Source organism: Crinia signifera, chromosome 8 (assembly GCF_055691185.1).
Source record: "Crinia signifera chromosome 8, ASM5569118v1, whole genome shotgun sequence".
Taxonomy (NCBI): domain Eukaryota; kingdom Metazoa; phylum Chordata; class Amphibia; order Anura; family Myobatrachidae; genus Crinia; species Crinia signifera.
Genome location: NC_139224.1, coordinates 64,481,908 through 64,501,965, shown reverse-complemented (window position 1 = coordinate 64,501,965; position 20,058 = coordinate 64,481,908). Strand labels below are relative to the sequence as shown.

Genomic DNA, 20,058 nt, shown 5'->3' with positions numbered 1-20,058 from the left:
TCAAAGAAGATGTCCAGTGTCAGCAAGGGGGCGTACCTTACTTACACTGGAAAAATGTAAATTACACATATAATGGTATCTTTTTTAGATGGTGAGGGCGTACCCGTACTCACGGCGTATTAGGTGTTGACAATCCTCTAAAGGTTTCTTTTGGATATCCTTGTTCAAAGAAAAGTGTGCAGTTCTTTTGTCATAAAAAGAATTTATTTGCATAAAAACACACAAAAGTTTTTTAAAAATTATATTTAAAAAGTGTGTCTTTCACTCCTGTAGTGCAATGAGGGAGGTAAGGAGACGGGGTCCTGATCCACGGGGTAGTACCGGTATACACCCAGATGTAAAATAGTGGGATCTTACCTTCTCTCCAACCATCACCTCAAACACTTTTCAGATAGAAAGGCACCTTCCTCCTTCCAACGCGTTTCGAGCAATGGCTCTTTATCAAGGCAAGGGATTGATCCACGGGTTTGGAAATACAGGCAGCAGAATTGTAGGAGCGCCACACTTAATTCCACCCTTGCAGAAAAACAGTTTCTAGGGTGTGTAATTACAGGCGCTGAGTGCGTGGGGACCAGGGTGGGCGTTACTTACCCCGCCATAATTAATTAAAAATTCACTGCTCCCTGCCACTGCCACTCCCCTCACCAAACCTGCAGCAGTCTCTGAGGTCTGGGGATCTGTAAAGCACATGCACCGGGCATCTCTACCAAACAGTGGGGCAGCCCCTGAGAGTGGGAGCAGGTCCGCGGGCCTGGCCACATGATGTCATGACGCGATGCACACTATCCACACCACTGTAATGCACCACTGGGAATGGGTGCAATGGGCCAAATTCTTCCCTACACCCGCCGGGCCAATCCACTGATCCAGCCATCACAATCATCAATGGGTGCATTGATAAGGTTTGAGTGTAAGAAGTTGAAGAATAAGACTGAGAAAAAGAATTGCCATGTTACAAAGTGTACAATTTACTCAATAAATCGTGAAAAAAATATAAGTGTACATAGAAGTACAATCAAGAAATGAAAGTAGGATTAAAAAATAAGTTCTGATTCAAACTGATAATTGTTTGGATGGGGTGGGTTGTGAAACAAATCTATAGGTGGGGGTATGGATATTGTGGGCATAATTGGTGTTTGGTACACCTACAGGGGGTCCTTAATTGATGGGATTTTCACTACAGTGTCACGGTCACAGTGTCACCATAGGGGGATTCCCAATTGGGGTCCAGGTGGTCTTTTAGGGACCCTTTACAATCCTGTAGGTCTCTTCTCCTTGAGCTTACAGTCTCCCTTAATGATATTCAATCACTGAGGGAGACCGTAGGCTCCAGGAGAAGAGACCAACGGGATTGTAAAGGGGTCCCCCTGTAGGTGTACCCCATCAACTGGGGACCCCCTGTAGGTGTACCAAACACCAATTATGCCCACAATATCCATACCCCCTCCACCTATAGATTTGTTTCGCAACCCACCGCCATCCAAACAATTATCAGTTTGAATCAGAATTTATTTTTTAATCCTACTTTCATTTCTTGATTGTACTGTACTTCTATGTACACATATTTTTTTCACGATTTATTGAGTAAATTGTACACTATAACGTGACAAATCTTCATCTCAGTCTTATTCTTCAACTTCTTACACTCATAACATTCAAACAAATGCATGCAGCGCTCATGCCCATCGACCAAACATTATCTATGAACCAAAAGAGTCTGGGAAACCCTTAAGGCAGAGCAGTGCCTGATATCCAACTGACTAACAGGGTGAGTGCAGTGTACCCACTTTGTATTGATCAATGGGTGCATTGGCCAGGACAAATATTTCTCAGTGCAACTGGCCGGGGAGTGCAGTGACAGGCTGGAGGACTGGAGAGACGGATATGGGGAACAAAGTAGAAATGGTACATTAGGTACAGTTTTTATTTGCCGGTACAGACGGTTAAATAAACGGCAAATTATTTTTTATGTGTTCTGTGTGTTTGTGTGTGTTGTACTGTTTTTGTGTGTGTGTTGTAGTGTATGTGGTTGTGTGTGTTGTTTTGTATGTATCTGTCCAATGCGTAAGTGTGTGAGGTGTGCTACGTATATACAGTATGTGTGTGTTGTGTCTTTGTGTATCTGTGCAATGTTTTAGTGTGTGTTTTGTGTGTGTCGTACTGTTTTTTGGGTGTGTGTGGTGAATGTGGGTGTGTGTTGTGCTGTTAGAGGTATGTTATGTGTGTGTTTTGTGAGTATCTGCCCTATGTGTAAGTGCGTAAGGTGTGCTATGTATAAATTTGTGTGTGTGTAGTGTGCTGTGTGTATCTGTGCAATGTTTAAGTGTGTGTTTTGTGTATTGTACTGTTTTTGGGTGTGTGTTGTAGTGAATGTGGGTGTGTGTTGTACTGTGAGTGTCGTGTTGTGTGTATCTGCCGAATGTGTAAGTTTGTGATGTGTGCTACGTATATATGTGTGTGTAGTGTGCTTTGCGTATCCTGGAAATGTTTAAGTGTGTGTGTTCTGTGTGTTTGTTGTACTGTTTTTGGATGTGTGTTGTAGTGTGTATGGATTTGTATTGTACTGCATGTGGTGTGTTGTGTGTGTGTGTATCTGTCCAATGTGTAAGTGTGTGAGGTGCTCTACGTATAAATGTGTGTGTTGGGTGCTATGTGTGCGTATGTGGTGTACTGTGTGTGTGTGTGTGTTGTGTGGTCTATGTATATCCTCAATTATTTCCTAATTGTTTAAAGCCTTCACCATAATGTTAGAATGTGTCATTCATACTCAATGACAGCAATGAAATCAGGTGTGGAGTTGTTCCTTCGCAAACGGTTTCCCAGATCATCGTTCTTTTCCCCAGAACATCAATGAAGGAAAATTACAACTTGGTGTTTTTTAAATTTCTAAGTGAAATTTCCCAAAAACGGCTTCGAGGTGCACACCACCGGGTCCAAAGGTATCTTGTTGCTGAATTTGGTGGCTCTGAGTGCCACGGTGTGTCCGCAATGCGACGGACACGCACACACGCACACAGACTCTTCAACTTATTATATAGATGTAATTATGCATATTATTGCATATGTAATGACTAAGGGGGCGATTCTAGTTGACACGCTCCCTTGCGTGTACCCGCAGTGGAACGATGTTTTTTGTGACTGCCCATGTGCATAGTCATTTATGTGCATGTGCAGCCACTGTGTGCGCACGGCCACAGCGAATAGATTATTCGCCGGGCGCTTGCACAGAACAGTGTGGGCAGGAGAGCTGAGGGATGCATCCATGGGAATGCCCAGCATTTCATGGGTGTTCCCATGAAAACGCTGGGCGTTTCCATGAAAATCAGGGCAGTGACGCGGCTGACGGGGGCTGGCAGCTGACATCACTGGATGTCAGCTGCCCGCCCTGTTCACGTACAGGGAATACGCAAAGAATAAGGCACCTGAGATTGACTTAGTTTTGCATGCTCGTTCCACATCACCATGTCAGTGACCATTAAATGATTTAGGTCCACCAACCAAAGGCTTCAAAACATCCAGTCACAGTCGTGCAGGGAACACGGCTTGTGAGGAGGGGTGGCCAGCTGAACAAGAGGTGGGAGGCATTTTAGTCACACGCAGCTCTCCGAAATTTTGCAGCACTGCGTGTGAACCAGAATAAGGTCCTAAGTGTAATATTGTATACCTCCCAATATTTCTTGACCTTGAAGCGGCACACTCACATGGTGGAGCAACACGCATGCACAGAAGAGGTACGTGGCTTATGGAAAAGTGGCATAGCCTCGCTGGGATAACGCGACTGCAGGGCACTCCCCAATTTTTCATCACTATGGGGGCGTGGCCAGCACTGTGATAGCTGCTGGCCATGCTCCCAGCCCCTCTGCATCTCTGAATGCCTGGCAGGTTGGGGTAACTCCCAACTGCTCCCCCTCCCCCCGGACGGGACGGTCCCAAAAAAACAGGATTATCCAGCGAAAAGCTGGGCAGTTGCAAGGTATCAATAAGTACCTGTGTTTGAAGACAGATGGCTTTGCTGAGGAAAGTTGGTATTACTATCGTGTAATACCAGCTTTCAAACAATGCCATATATATACATATATATGTATTTTGGATGAGCGGCGCCACTTGTGCTCCTCTAGAAAACAATAATAGCCCCAGCAATCTTCCCTTATAATATAGAGGGTGTCGGCCAAGTCTTTAAAAAATAGTGTCGGTATAACACTTAAAAGGTATAAAAGAAGTGGATAAAGACAGCGGCGACTAATTACTGGGCTGAGTATAACATAAAATATTTATTAAGATAACAATATAAGACAAAAAAATATATATATATATAAAAAAGGAGGACAATTTTTAAGATGTAAAGGTAAAAATAGGGAAAAAATGGAGGAGGTAAATAAAACAATCTTCCTAAAATCTAATAAAAGCGTATAAAGATATAAAGGAGATTTGCTTAACTTAAAAGAGGATGGAGATCAGAGGTTTTCCAACGCGTTTCGTCGATGTGACTTCATCAAGGGGTAACAGGCAACTGAGACCAGACCGGTATTTATACCTATATGTCTGTCTCCTGGCTATATGACATCACTTCCTGTGATTAATTAGTGTGCAGGGCTGTATAGCTACTTAAACAGTTAATTTCTTTGTCAAAAGTGCTGTCAATATTATTGGCCATGTGTAATCAGACAATCGCTATGCTCAAAATAAACAGAAACTATGCATATACATTTATATAAGTCCCAATTGCGTATAAAACGGTAATTCGCGGCACTTCCGCCACGTTTCCGGCATCCAGGCAATTGTACTGCGCATGTCCAGGTTTGTATAAGGCTTGATTTGACCTTCTTTACTTGCTGCGCATGCGCCGAGCGTCCAACGATCAGACGGAGTTTCAGGCATTCTCAGGATATAGTGTCTTTTTTCCTGGGTGCCGGCGGCCATTTTCCAGTGGATTCTGGTATCTTGTTAGAAAGGTTGATTTTTGTACGGCGGCCATCTTAGTGGAGGCAGCTTGTTAAATTCCGCGATATATAGAAGTAGATAAAAGGGGAACATCGTAAATACATAGAACATACTTTCATATCTGTGCATTCTGCGCTTATCGAGTATACTTAATAAGGGATATTTCAGGCATTGATATTAAGAATAAAGTGCTAGAGTGCTAAAAATCATAATATAATATAATGCGGCGGCCATCTTTGTGGAGGCACTGAAACAGAGATATATTCAATACAAATATAAGAATAAAAAATATAAAAAAAGGGGGGATCGTGGATACTTATAGTAAAAACTATATTTAGGAGGTGTTGCACATATTAGTGCTTATAAAACAATGAAGAGTGAGAATATTACAATTTTGACGGATACTTTAGATAAAAAGCTGCATACTTATATTCTGATGCAGTGAGAATGTGCTAAGTATTAGTACATGAATTACGGGATTTCTCCAAAATTCATTTTAAAAATAAGAGGTGTATTTGGAAAGAAAAGAAAAGTGAACGTGAGGACTAAATAATATTTTAGTTTACATGTGCATATATACATGTGTTTTCTAGCTGTGGTATATGTAGAAATGGATGGTGCTTAATATGTGAGGATTGGTTTATAGGAGTTAGTGGTACTTAGTAGATAAGAATAAATTAATAGTGTGGGTTTAGATTAGAAGAATTTGTGATATGTTAGGACAGCTATTATATATTAACATCATGGTCGGTCGTCATTTTTGTCACTACAGCACCTGGTTTTCCCAAGGGGTCTCCCTTCTTGGTACTAGCCAGGCCCAACACTGCTTAGCTTCCAAGATCGGACGAGATTGGGCGTCACATAGTGTGGTATGACTGTAGATAAATACGATGACAATCTTTTAGATGTTTAGAAACTTTATTTTATTAGTAGTTTAAAAAATAGTTTAAAAAAGAGTTTAAAAGAGTGTACAAAAGTTAGGAGAAGTGCCAGTAAAAAAATGGTAGTGATACGTTTGGACCTTATAAGAATGGTGCTATTTCGTAGCTGTCGTTAAAACCCTGTGGATGCATGGTATCCAACTCGAAGATCCAGTACATTTCTCTCTGGGATAATCTTGTCGCCAAATCTCCACCTCTAGGTCCCATTTTGACCAGTTCGATTGCCTTAAAGGTTAGTCCATCAGGATTAGCGTTATGGTGACTTTCAAAATGTTTGTAGATGGCGTGGCTGTCTATCTTGTTCTTGATATTTCGGTTATGTTCCTGGATCCTCAGTTTTAGCGGTCTCTTGGTTTTTCCTACATACTTCAGGTTACAAGGGCATTCCAGAAGATAAATTACTGAGCTTGTATTGCAGTTGATGAAATCTTTGATGGTGTAGTCCTTGGTGTTATTGTGATTGGTGAACTTTTTTCTGTTTGGATGAACGAATTTGCATATGTTGCATTTCCCACATTTGTAGGAGCCTACACACTTAATTCCTGTGTTTGTTTGTGGATTCTTTAGAAGGCTTGGTGCTAGAATATCTTTCAAGTTTTTAGATTTCTTGAATATAACTTGGGGGTTGGGCGGTAAGATGTCCTTCAAGGTGGGATATATCAGGAGTACGTTCCAGTGTCTTTTAAGGCTCTGTTTAATCTTAAATTCGTGTTGGTTATAGGTAGTGATGAAAGACACTGTTTCCTTTTTCTCTTCTTTTTTGTTATATTTTAGTAGGTCATCTCTTTGGATATTGTTGACTTTGGATAATGCATTATTTAAAACTTCGGTGGGATATTCTTTTTCTTCAAATCTTTGTTTATACAATTCAAGTTGGGTGGCACATTCTTCTTCCTTGTTACAATTCCTTTTAATACGGTTGAACTGGGAGAACGGGATGTTCTCCTTCCATTTCCGTAAGTGGTTGCTCTTATAGTGGAGGTAGCTGTTTGTGTCCACTTGCTTGATAAAATTCTTTGTGTGCACTTCGGTACCCTCACCTACCAGTATCAGGTCTAGAAATTCGATCTGGGTTTTGTTAATGCTCGAGGTGAATTTGAGATTCATTTGATTATTACTGATGTATTTTAAAAAATCGGAAAACATAGCTTCATCACCTTCCCACACGATTAAAATGTCATCAATATACCTTCTGTAAAACTTGACATTGTCCTTAAAAGCATGGTCTGTGTAGATAAAACGCTTTTCCCAGTACCCCATAAAAAGATTGGCAAAACTTGGTGCAAAGATAGTGCCCATCGCTGTGCCGCATCTCTGTAGAAAAAACTGGTCTAAAAACTTAAAATAGTTGTGACTTAAAATGAACATCATGATGTCACAAATAAAAGTTTTATGTTGAGGGGTGATTGTGTCATCCTCCTCCAGGAATTCTTTACATGCTTTGATTCCGACTTCATGTTCTATGCATGTATACAACGACTGGACATCTATCGTGGCCCAATAAAAAGAATCCTTCCATGTGAAGCTTCTAAAAAGATTTAAAACTGAGGTTGTATCTTTTAAAAATGCAGGTAGGTTCATCACATATTTGCGTAAAAAGATATCTACATACTCTGAGAGATTAGAGGTCAGGGAATCTATTCCTGCCACTATTGGGCGTCCTGGTGGATCGACTAAAGATTTGTGAATCTTTGGCAAGAAATAGAATATAGGGGTGATGGGGTTGGACCTCATAAGGTATTGATACTCTTCTTTGGTTATTATTTTGTCCCGTAGGCCTTGTAGTAGTAGTATTCTGAGTTCTTCAATGAAACCTTCTTTTGGGTCCTGTTTCAGAGTCATGTATGAGGTCTTATCGTTCAGTAACCTGTTTGCTTCGCGTACATAGGCCTCCCGATCCATAATGACCAAACCTCCCCCTTTGTCAGCTTGTTTTAGGATAATATCTGGGTTATCCTTGAGTTTCTTCAATGCTTCTCTCTCTGAGTTTGATAGATTCTTGTGTGCGATGGGTTCTATCTCTTTTTCACAAAGGTCCTTCTTGACTAAATCGTAGAATATCCCAATGTTATTCCCTTTTGATTCTAGGGGATAGTATTTAGATGCTGGTTTTAATCCTGATTTTGATTGGTTCTCGTAGTTCTGGATACTGGCGTTTTCTTTCCTGGCGAAATGTCTTTTTAATGTCAATTTTCTTACAAATTTATTCAAATCTATATAAGTTTCAAATTTGTTCATCCCTCCTGTTGGGGCAAAGGATAAGCCCCTATTTAGAAGTGTTGTTTCTGCCTCACTCAGTGTATGTTTAGAAAGGTTAAAAATTCCTTTGGGTTGTGATTTTACTGGATGATCCGTTTTTTGGGGTCTCTCCCTCCTGCCGCCCCTCTTTCCTCTTCTTCTACAAATCTTCTTTTGAGGGGGGATGCTAGTTTTACGTCCTCCTTGACGCTTATTCTCGTGGTTTCCCGTATCCTGGTGGCTGTATCCGTGGATAAAAAATCATCCCCAGTGGATTTTAGTCTCTGTAGTGGTGTGTAACGGTTGAATGTTCTGAGTTGTGGTGTTTTCGGGGAGTTATAAACTTTCATTTTGTTTCTGGTTACTTGATTGGATTGTCTTTGATAATTTCTTTGTTGGTACGGTGCATTGGAGAATCTGCTCCAATTTTTCACCTTGCCCTTGGGCAGTTGCAAGGTATCAATAAGTACCTGTGTTTGAAGACAGATGGCTTTGCTGAGGAAAGTTGGTATTACTATCGTGTAATACCAGCTTTCAAACAATGCCATATATATACATATATATATATATATATATATATATATATATATATATATATATATATATATACAAGTACACTGCCGTGTAAGGCAGTCACAGCAGCACGTTGGTATCAACAAAAGACCATAAATAGCAATCTCAGCATAGCTGATTGCTATTTATGGTCTTTTGTTGATACCAACGTGCTGCTGTGACTGCCTTACACGTCAGTGTACTTGTATGTTTGGATACCCCTGATTGGAGATCCTGCAGCTGGCACCAAGACAGTATTGCTGTAAGCTGGGAGTGCACAGCCTCGACGACACACACACATATTATATATATATATATATATATATATACACTTGTAGTTTTGGAGGTGCAGCACTCACAGTTAAAAGAAGAGGCAGTACGCTCAATCTGGTTACAACGTTTCAATGTCGTTTATTTAGAAAATGTCGAAATAAACGACATTGAAACGTTGTAACCAGAATGAGCGTACTGCCTCTTCTTTTAACTGTGAGTGCCGCACCTCCAAAACTGCAAGTATCTACATTCTACAGTGAAGGCACCCGGTGAAGTATTGCTCCGTACAGCGCTGAGGCGCTATCGTGTGTGCCGGACTCCCGCTATATATATATATATAGTACACTTACCCCCCCACTACGGAAGGAGTCCAAACCGGCACACGAGTAGTGAAGAAAAAAGATGTGGTTTATTCCATAAGTACAAGAGTTATAACAGCGGCCCCGACAGCTGTTTCAACTGGGTCCTACCAGTCTATAATAGAATGCAGGTATGTGTGCATTATGGCTTTTCCCAGTGACATACCCTAATGTGCATGCTCAGCAAATATACATAAAGTGTACTATATTACGCCACACAAAGCACATGCATCTATAACTTGTGTATATACGCAATTGATGAAAAAATGCCATAATGTTATTTACTTTTTAAATACTATTTTGGGTACTTGTTTCCTAGCACGGCGCCCACTACGGCATTTGCGTAGTAGCCTATTCTGCGTATTGATATGATTGATTGATATTGCATCGCATCGCATGCCATTATTGTATGGCATGTGATGCGATTTTCCTATGTAATGTATTCACTGCTCTCTGTCAGTGAATACATTACAAAAATCGCGTCCGATAAAAAAATCGCATCGCATACCATTATTGTATGGCATGCGATGCGATCAGATATCGGATCCGATTTTACATCTAATAATGGCATTTAATGTACTATACAATACCCCCCCACCCCCACTATCCATGTCATCCCGAAGCGTGGCGAGCGCAGCGTGCCCCGCAAAGGGGTGGCGGAACGCATCCGCCCGACCTTTTCATACCCCCACTATCCACGTCGGCATGGAGTTGATTTTATATAGTGCGGTGAGCGCAGCGAGCCACCGAGCCCGAAGCGTGGCGAGTGCAGAGACGGGACATTCTGAAATTGTGAGTATGCAGGGCGCTGAATGGGGGAGCAGGGGGAGGGAGGGAGTCTCTCAGCTTTCAGCCTGGCAGCCGTGTCGGCCATACACACCTAGCGATGATGGCTTAAAAAACAGCCATCATCGCTAGCCGACTGCCCACCTCGCTCAAAAATTCCCCTTCCCCTTCCTCCTCCCCCAAACAAATATCTCCATAACTGTTGACAACTCGACAATCTACGCTACCTCACAAGCTCGTTGCCTAGGGGTCATCCTCGACTCTGAACTGTCTTTTCTTCCCCACATTCAGTCTGTCTCCAAATCATTTTACATGCATCTAAAAAACATATCCAAAATACGACCGTATCTCACACAAGACACTACTAAATCTCTTATCCATGCACTCAATATATACCGCTTTGATTACTGCAATAGTCTCCTAACTGGTCTTTCCAAGAACAGACTCTCACCACTGTAATCCATTTTAAATGCTGCTGCTAGGCTGATCTTCCTTGCAAGATGCTCATCGTCTGCTGATCCGCTCTGCCAGTCCCTCCATTGGTTGCCTGTATCTTACTGTATTCAATATAAAACACTTCTACTTGTATATAAAGCTATTAACCATACTGCACCAGCTTATATCTCATTACAGGTTGAGTATCCCGTATCCAAAATGCTCGGGACCAGGAGAATTTTGGATAACGGATTATTTCGTATTTCAGAATATTTTAATATTTCAATGATGTATTTTGAAGTATCTTGCATTTATGTTGTATAAACACATCAAACACATGAAATGCACACAAATATATTTTATTTGTTCAAAAAACAAGGTTTCAAGAACATGAAAAAAGTTTGTGTACTATCTCAGATATTGAATTTGAATGCCAAGCAATCATGTTCTTGTACATATATAGTGCCAGTTACATATCATGTCCTCAGTAGTGCTGTTACAGATGTCCCTAGTGAGTTTTTAACAAAAAAATTTTTTTTTTTCACTTTCTGGAATGTATGGTTTTCGGAATAATTCGGATAAGGGATATTCGGATAAGGTATACTCAACCTGTATTTATCACAAAATATCTCCCATCTCGACCACTGCTCTCTGCACAAGATCTGCGTCTCTCTTCTGCACGGATCACTAGCTCCCATTCACTATTAATTTACGTTCTTCGGGCTGCTCCCACCCTATGGAATGCCCTTCCACGCACAATAAGACTCTCCACTAGCCTCCAAACTTTTAAGTGTTCCCTGAAAACTCACCTCTTCAGGCAAGCCTATCATATTTAAGTTCTACACGCATAACCCTCTGAGGCACTTATGTATTATATAGCTTTTCTTCTGGACTTGCAACTTAGTGGGACTTCTATGCTATTACTGATGCCTGTCCTTGTGTTTCCCTCCTATATCCCTACAGATTGTAAGCTTGCAGCAGGGCCCTCTTACCTCTACTATTGTAAAGCGCAATGGAATCTGTTGCGCTATATAAGAAACTGTAAATAAATATTTATAAGAAACTGTTAATAAATTTAAATAAATTAATTAATCTATTTCTCTTTTTCACAAAGACCTGTGGATGTCCCCAGAACACCTACGCCAAGATGGGGTTTCTCAAAAAGGTGATGTCTATAGTTATGGAATCATAGCTCAAGAAATTATCTTACGGAAAGATACATTTTACACAGAACATTGCCATGATCCCAAAGGTAAAACTAGACTGATAAGTTATGTATATGTAATCAAGACATGCAGATGTAGCAATTCTAATCTATCCTGTTGGCCCACCATCCTGGCTTCATTGTCAGGCCATGAGAAATGTTACGCTATGGCGCACTAATGACTACTATGGCGAAAGCATGCAAAAACTGGTAATTTCCATGCTTTGCAGCTGGGTGGTGATTACTCCAATAATGAGAACTACAGTACAGTGCCACGGATACATATGTGAAGCGCCATTGCCATTTACTTTTCGCCTTTGCTTTCACTTACTTGTGTGCAGTATGCAGAGCTTAGCTCCATAAGGGTGGGCTCCCTTGTGGCTGATAGTCGCTGCCAGCCGCCATGTTGTACAGTAATTTTGCTATGTAGACGATCATTCTGCCCCAGGGACTTGGTTGGGAAATGCATGCCGAGCTTAGCTTGGTAAGAGTGGGCTAAGTTCGGCATACATTTCACCACTGAGTCCCTAGGGCGAAGTGAGTGTCTACTTAAAATAATTACTGTACATTATGGTGGTGGGCCTAGACTATCGACCACAAGGGAGCCCACCACCACGAGCTGCATTTACATTAACTTCATATTCTTAAATAAAATAATGGAGACGCCTACAGCAAATCAGGGCTAAGTGCTTCTATAGCACAATTACAGCGGGGATTGCAGGGAGGGAGGGAGTTGTTAACAGCATTCCCGGAGTGGAAATAAGGGGAAGCCACTCAGCCCTGACTGGCTGAAAGCGTCTCCATGGAGACCTCTACAGCCAATCAGGGCTGAGTGCTTTATATAGCTCAATGACAGCAGGGATTGCAGGTAGGGAGGGAGTCATTAACAGCGCGCTGGAGTGCGCATAGTTAACGACATGGAACACACTAGGCGATATTGTCGACAATATCTCTCCAAAAGCCCTTTCTGAGCAATATTGTTAACAATATCACCTAGTGTGTATGGGGCTTTACTCGGTTCTCATAGCGTGATCTTATTGGCTTTCCAAAACATGTGACTGCTGAAAAAATCTGAACTAGCGAAAATTTAGCAATAAGAACCAAGTTAATCAGATCCTGCACATCTTTAATTTTAAGGTCAACTGTGCTTTTGCTAAATTTGACTTTATTTCATGTGGACCCTAGAGTGTTAAGTCAATCTTGGCGGTAAATTAATATAAGAATACAGGACAAATAACCCCGTTTAGCCAGTGCTGCCCAGCCACTTGACTTGTCATTCATACCGTGATTGTCCAGATGTGTGACTGCTCATTGTAATCACTGTTAAGCCTTATACGTCTTTGTTGAAGTTGTGATTCGGCTTGCTCACACACACACTCAAGTAAAGTATGAGTCAGTAGGGGCAGAATGCCCATACACATATACTCTATCCTGAAAGTGTTTTCAACAAAGGGATGAACTAAATGGGAATGAGTACTTTGGGAAGTGTGGGGCTACCAGCAAGGAGTCCACTAGTTTTAGTAGTTAAATAAAATAAAAATGTTATGCGGTCATACAGTATATAGCTTAAGTCTGATATGTGATGTGTGTAATGAGAACTGAAATGTTAAAATATAGGTTTTTTTGTATACAATATAACAAAAATATGACCTAAATTAATTCAGTTATTTACTGTTAGAATCATATTTATTCTGTTGTCATGTTTTATTTTTGCACTGGTCAACATACAGAAAAAATGTTGAGAGTTCAGAAATTGAAGGGAGATTATCCATTCCGACCAGACCTTTACCTGGATACAGCGGAAGAGCGGGAGATAGAGGTGCGCAAATATTGACACATTTCATTCTAAGCTATACATTTATCATTTGTTTCAAATAAAGGTAAAAATTTTAAAATTTACAGTTTATGCACAATGTCAATCTTTAGAAAAATTAAAAAATTACCCCTATTCTGTGGGGGGGGGGGGAATAATATAACATAAGTTTAAGTTAGTAATTAACGCAATACATAACATAATGCAGATTAGTACAATAAATACTGACATTTGGAAACACAATAAATAGCATAACAGCATAAGAAATAAATACAGTTATGATTGATGTTGGATTTATGTGATCTACAGTATGTGCCTAGTAATTGTGAGAGAGCAGAAGAGTTAAGGTACCCATACACTACTGTGATCCTTGTCCTTTTGAGCTGTTTCAATGGATTGGACAGAGAAATCGGGTAAAAAGTGTCCAATCGCATGTGTTTCACCTCCAATTCTGATCCAAAGCGTGGTCCCATGCACATCAGATCAGAGCCCTAGATTGCAAGGGCTGCATTAAAAATGTATCGGATCCCGCAGCCTTTACATCATAGGCAAAAGGACCGCATACAATATATCGTATGTGATCCTGCTACCCGGGAAGCTGCCAGGCAGTTCAACGGAAATCTTATGCGACTTCTATCTCCGAGAAGTGGCAGGTGTATGGTACCTCTGGACTTCATAGAGGAGGGTGAAATAAAGGTTTTGGGTTTATCAGTGTTGCTTGAATATAAATATTTGAGACCTTTATTTACTTTTGAATACTATATATAAACGACAGTGGTGATACTGGTGCGCTGACACCTGCCGTCCTTAACCCTTAATTGGGTTCTTCTGATTTTACTCCAAAGAAGTTAGACTGCAGCTACTCAATGTGTTGCCCGATCCCACGGGCATTTGGCACAACGGTCTAGGAAATTAACAGAGGGGGCGCCTGATGGTGCATTGCCGTTTTATTATAAAACAGGTACGAACATTCCTAAAAGAACACAGTTAGTACGGTATCCATCGTGTGTGTTTTACCCTTAGTGGTTGCTCTAGTATATTTGGTTTGTGTTAATGCTGTCAGAATTTTATGCGCAACATAGTTTTATTCATTTAGTTGCAATATTGCTTATTAACAGTATGGCACCTTATGTGATACATTTAGGGGGTTATTCTGATCGTAGCGGCCAAACGTGCGTACGTTCGCTATTAACGTACGCTATCCGTACGCGGCCGTTGGGGTTAAGTCCACCCACAACTCAGCCGCATACGTACGGCCAGAAACAACGTCAAAGGGGAGTGGCGTACAATTGAGCGTACGCCAACGTACACGGACGGGCCAGCCCTTACACTCCGACAACTGGCGTACAACTGAGCGTACGCCACCGTTTATGGACGTCTCTCGTCCGTCTTCCCGCCGACTTCTTGCGGAAATCTGAGCGTACGCCAGCTTGCACGGACGGGTCCCTATTGTTTTCAATAGAAAACTCCGCTTATGTCACCGCTCGTGAGAGTGAGCGTACGTCCGTGTACGCTGGCATACCCTTCACATATATGGACCTGCAAATCTTGCCTTTCAACTATAATTATGAAAATTAATTAATTGATTGAATTAATTAATGTGCAAAATAGTGGCCATGGGCTTAAAACATTGCTGAAACATCCTTTGTAGGTGTTAGATGTGGTTTATGTTATTGTATCATAAATACAAAACCTATGTTTGTATTAGAGTGAACACGTTGACACATGTCGACTTGTGTAGATTGAGTGTGCTACTGTGTAAAGTCTATGAAAGCACGTAGTGAATGTGTCTAACTGTTTAACAAATAGCTACCTTAGCATATATAAGCAGGTCTTAAAAAGATTCTTACCTTAAATTAAACAAACCTTTAAATAAAGAGAAGTATAGAAAGATAAGCTTCCAATGTGTTTGAGTGCTGTGTGTGGCTTGCAGGTAGTGAAATCATGGTTTGGACTTAATAGACTGCAGCATTGGTTATTACATTCAGGTGTATTTGTTTGGTAGTAATCAGCGTAAATTAGCAAACCCAGGCGCACGCTGGCATGCGGTATCTGTAGGGGTGGTTTGAGATGGCGGTTGGCGGCCGCCTGTTTTGTGTCCGAAATGAACGGTGCTTTAGTCGATCGTGCGGTAGTAGCACCGCTCATTTTTGGTGCACACCCCCGTGTACGCCCATATTTACGCCCATTTTCCCTCATTATTTCGGCCGCTCCCCTCATCACGCCCCTATGCCGCCCCCAATGCCCGTACACTCGCGTATAGGTTTTTTCGCACGTAGAGACCCGTCCGTAAGCGTTGTGGAGTGTTCGCGCCTGCGCATTAGCGAATGTACGCATGCGCAGATCATAAAAAACCCCGGGACGTACGCGTACGGCCCGGCCGCACCAACCAGAATAAGGCCCTTAGACTGGCATGTCTATATACAGTATGTTGCCATTTTTTTTAGAATTGGGGAAAAGGAGGTTATAGACCTTTCCTGTTTATGTTAAGTCAAGTACAGTTAATTTGAAGATTCCTTAAAGCGACAGGATTCATGAAAAAAACATGAAAAACTCAGAAATGCTATTGTTGTATTTCTTTGACTCGCTTAATTGTTCCAAAAGAGGAATAGACTTTACACATACTATATATACTTCTTCTCACTTGGAATCACAATGGTATATTTTCCAGGTTTATGTTCTGGTAAAGAATTGCTGGGAGGAGGATCCTGAGAAGAGACCAGACTTCAAGAAAATTGAAAGCACCCTGGCAAAAATCTTTAGGTACTGTTCTTCCCTCTCCCAGTTCCAGATAACTTGACATGGGGATAGGCTGTCGCACAGGACTTTGGAGGCAGCACTGTTGCTGCACCTCGGCTTTTGCTTCCAAATAGCAGGTTGCGGTATGGCAGCTGCATTGCTGGCCAGAGCGTCCTTCAGATGCTCCTAGCAGGTTCCCTGCTGTCAGTACAGCAGCAGGAACTTCGGGCAGTGCCTCACTATTTGCTTCTGGTTGTGCTGCCCTCTCTGTGCAACATTATGTCATGTGCTCAGGCGTGGGGTTGGCCAAACTGCTACCCTGTTACATTGCAGTCAACAGATAAACTACAGGTATCAAGTAACTATTGGATTTTTTGGGGAAATGATGCTATGGACCTTAGTCAATCATAGATTGTTCTGTGTTGCAAAGAACTCTTTTATGACAAGTGTGGAATGTGTTCAAAGGTTTTAGAAAACACATTTTCACACCTACATTGATCGATTTTTATTAAGAGAAATTGCGAAAAAGATCATTTAAAAGCTCCCTGTGACATATTTAAGCTTCTGTGATTATCTGTTCCCTATCGTCATAATAATTCATATATATTTTTTGCCTTCAGTAACTTTCACAATGAGACAAATGAGAATTACATGGACACCCTAATACGGCGGTTGCAACTCTATTCCAAAAACTTGGAGCATTTAGTGGAAGAGCGCACCAAACTGTACAAAGCTGAAAGAGACCGCGCAGACCGCTTGAACTTTATGCTACTCCCAGGGTGAGTGTACAATTCTGTCTAGCAGCCAATATGACGTATTCTGCATTAGCACATTTATTAGCACATATATTTACACAGTTGTACATGCTGGAAGATACTCTATCAGTTTAGTGGTATCTCTCAGATGCATGAAAGAGAGGGCAGATACTAAGTAAGAAAAACACATTGGCTGCCACCTCCTCTAGCATCCTCAAAAACTGTCTGCTGTAAGGGGGAGGCCATTTTGTGAGAGAAATTTTTCATTTGCAGTAGGAGCCAGGAGGAGCGCTGGGACCGCAGACAGGTAGATCTGCAGGTCCCGTTTACAGACGTCGTGGCAAGTGGAGGGTAAGGCAAGTCAGTGCAACGATAGCCCCCGCCAGCGGTGTAGCTACGTGCCATGGTGCCCGGAGCAAAGGCATATTTTGCGCCCCCCCCTCCTCCTCCCGGTAATGAATTGGGGGCGTGGCTTACTTGTGTTGGCATGTTACATTTGAAATATATAAGACACTGTAACAGAATCTGCTGCACTATATAAGACACTGTAACGCAATCTACTGCACTATATAAGACACTGTAACGGAATCTGCTGCGCTATATAAGACACTAACGGAATCTGCTGCGCTATATAAGACACTGTAACGGAATCTGCTGCGCTATATAAGACGCTGTAACGGAATCTGCTGCGCTATATAAGACACTGTAACGCAATCTACTGCGCTATATAAGACACTGTAACGCAATCTACTGCACTATATAAGACACTGTAACGGAATCTGCTGCGCTATATAAGACACTAACGGAATCTGCTGCGCTATATAAGACACTGTAACGGAATCTGCTGCGCTATATAAGACGCTGTAACGGAATCTGCTGCGCTATATAAGACACTGTAATGCAATCTACTGCGCTATATAAGACACTGTAACGGAATCTGCTGCTCTATATAAGACACTGTAACGGAATCTACTGCTCTATATAAGACGCTGTAACGCAATCTGCTGCACTATATAAGACACTAACGGAATCTGCTGCTCTATATAAGACACTGTAACGCAATCTGCTGCGCTCTATAAGACACTGTAACGCAATCTGCTGCGCTATATAAGACACTGTAACGGAATCTGCTGCGCTATATAAGACACTAACGGAATCTGCTGCGCTATATAAGACACTGTAACGGAATCTGCTGCGCTATATAAGACGCTGTAACGGAATCTGCTGCGCTATATAAGACACTGTAATGCAATCTACTGCGCTATATAAGACACTGTAACGGAATCTGCTGCTCTATATAAGACACTGTAACGGAATCTACTGCTCTATATAAGACGCTGTAACGCAATCTGCTGCACTATATAAGACACTAACGGAATCTGCTGCTCTATATAAGACACTGTAACGCAATCTGCTGCGCTCTATAAGACACTGTAACGCAATCTGCTGCGCTATATAAGACACTGTAACGGAATCTGCTGCGCTATATAAGACGCTGTAACGCAATCTGCTGTGCTATATAAGACACTGTAACGGAATCTGCTGCGCTATATAACACACTGTAACGGAATCTGCTGCGCTATATAAGATGGTGTAACGCAATCTGTTGCGCTATACAAGACACTGTAACGGAATCTGCTGCGCTATATAACACACTGTAATGGAATCCGCTGCGCTATATAAGGCGCTGTAACGGAATCTGCTGCACTATATAAGACGCTGTAACGGAATCCGCTGCGCTATATAAGGCGCTGTAATGGAATCTGCTGCGCTATATAAGAAACTGTAATGGAATCTGCTGCGCTATATAAGACACTGTAATGGAATCCGCTGCGCTATATAAGGCGCTGTAACGGAATCCGCTGCGCTATATAAGGCGCTGTAACGGAATCTGCTGCGCTGTATAAGAAACTGTAATGGAATCTGCTGCGCTATATAAGACACTGTAACAGAATCTGCTGCGCTATATAAGACACTGTAACTGAATCTGCTGCGCTATATAAGACACTGTAACAGAATCTGCTGCGGTATAAAATACGCTGTAACGGAATCTGCTGCGCTATATAAGGTGCTGTAACGGAATCTGCTGCGCTATATAAGACACTGTAACGGAATCTGCTGCACTATATAAAATGCTGTAATGGAATCTGCTGCGCTATATAAGACGCTGTAACGGAATCCTCTGCGCTATATAAGATGCTGTAACGGAATCTGCTGCGCTATATAAGACGCTGTAATGGAATCTGCTGCGCTATATAACAACCTGTAACGGAATCTGCTGCGCTATATAAGACACTGTAACGGAATCTGCTGCGCTATATAAGACACTGTAACAGAATCTGCTGCGCTATATAACATGCTGTCAGCTGTAAATAAAGATAAATACATAAAGATAGATATATACAGCATAAATAAAGATATATACAGCACAGCAGGCCAGGGCAGCAGAAGAAGCCAGATATTAACTCCCCCCCCCCCCCACACCCCCCTCAGGCTCCACGAATTCACCAAAAAAACAAGCATATTTCTATGTTTATTGTAAGAACTTTTTTAGCTTTAAAAGAACTAAAAATCGCTCCACCTTCAATAACAGGATAAGGCACGGGCGGCAGCCAGCAAGACACCTTGGCTACACCTCCAGGCTACAGCCAGCGCTTGGGAAGGCTGATGAGTGACGCTGCTGTAGCCAGGGAGGGGGTCAGAGACAGGTGACTCTGGCTGCCGCTGGGACTGGGAGGGGTCTGTACAGTGTGTCACTGACAGACAGTGCTGCTACGCTGCCTGAGCTGCCCGGAAGCCGGACCGAGCAGCAGCTGCAGCAGCAGCAATTCAGTGACAGGAGCCTGGGGAGCCGGAGGACATAGCCTAGGGGTACGACTCTGTGTCAGCCCGCCGCCCGGCCTCACCGCCCGTGACGCTTGGCGGCAGGGACCGGGCGAGCAGGCAGGGCAGGAGGCAGCAGGTGCCGGGATTGCTGAGGGGGGGCGGGTCGGCGGCGCCAGTCAACCAATCGCAGCTCGGA

The 20,058-nt window shown here is 42.2% G+C and overlaps 1 protein-coding gene and 1 pseudogene across 1 annotated transcript in view; one reads left to right on the top strand and one right to left on the bottom strand.

Moving 5' to 3' along the window:
* GUCY2C (guanylate cyclase 2C) overlaps positions 1–20,058 on the top strand; it is a 140,049-nt gene that overhangs the window by 94,236 nt on the left and 25,755 nt on the right. The window contains exons 20-23 of the mRNA XM_083158185.1: positions 11,640–11,777; positions 13,460–13,548; positions 16,214–16,305; positions 16,902–17,060. Coding sequence (XP_083014311.1) covers positions 11,640–11,777; positions 13,460–13,548; positions 16,214–16,305; positions 16,902–17,060 — 478 coding nt within the window. The remainder of the gene's footprint in view (positions 1–11,639; positions 11,778–13,459; positions 13,549–16,213; positions 16,306–16,901; positions 17,061–20,058) is intronic.
* On the bottom strand, positions 5,705–5,824 carry LOC146028990 (5S ribosomal RNA; annotated as a pseudogene).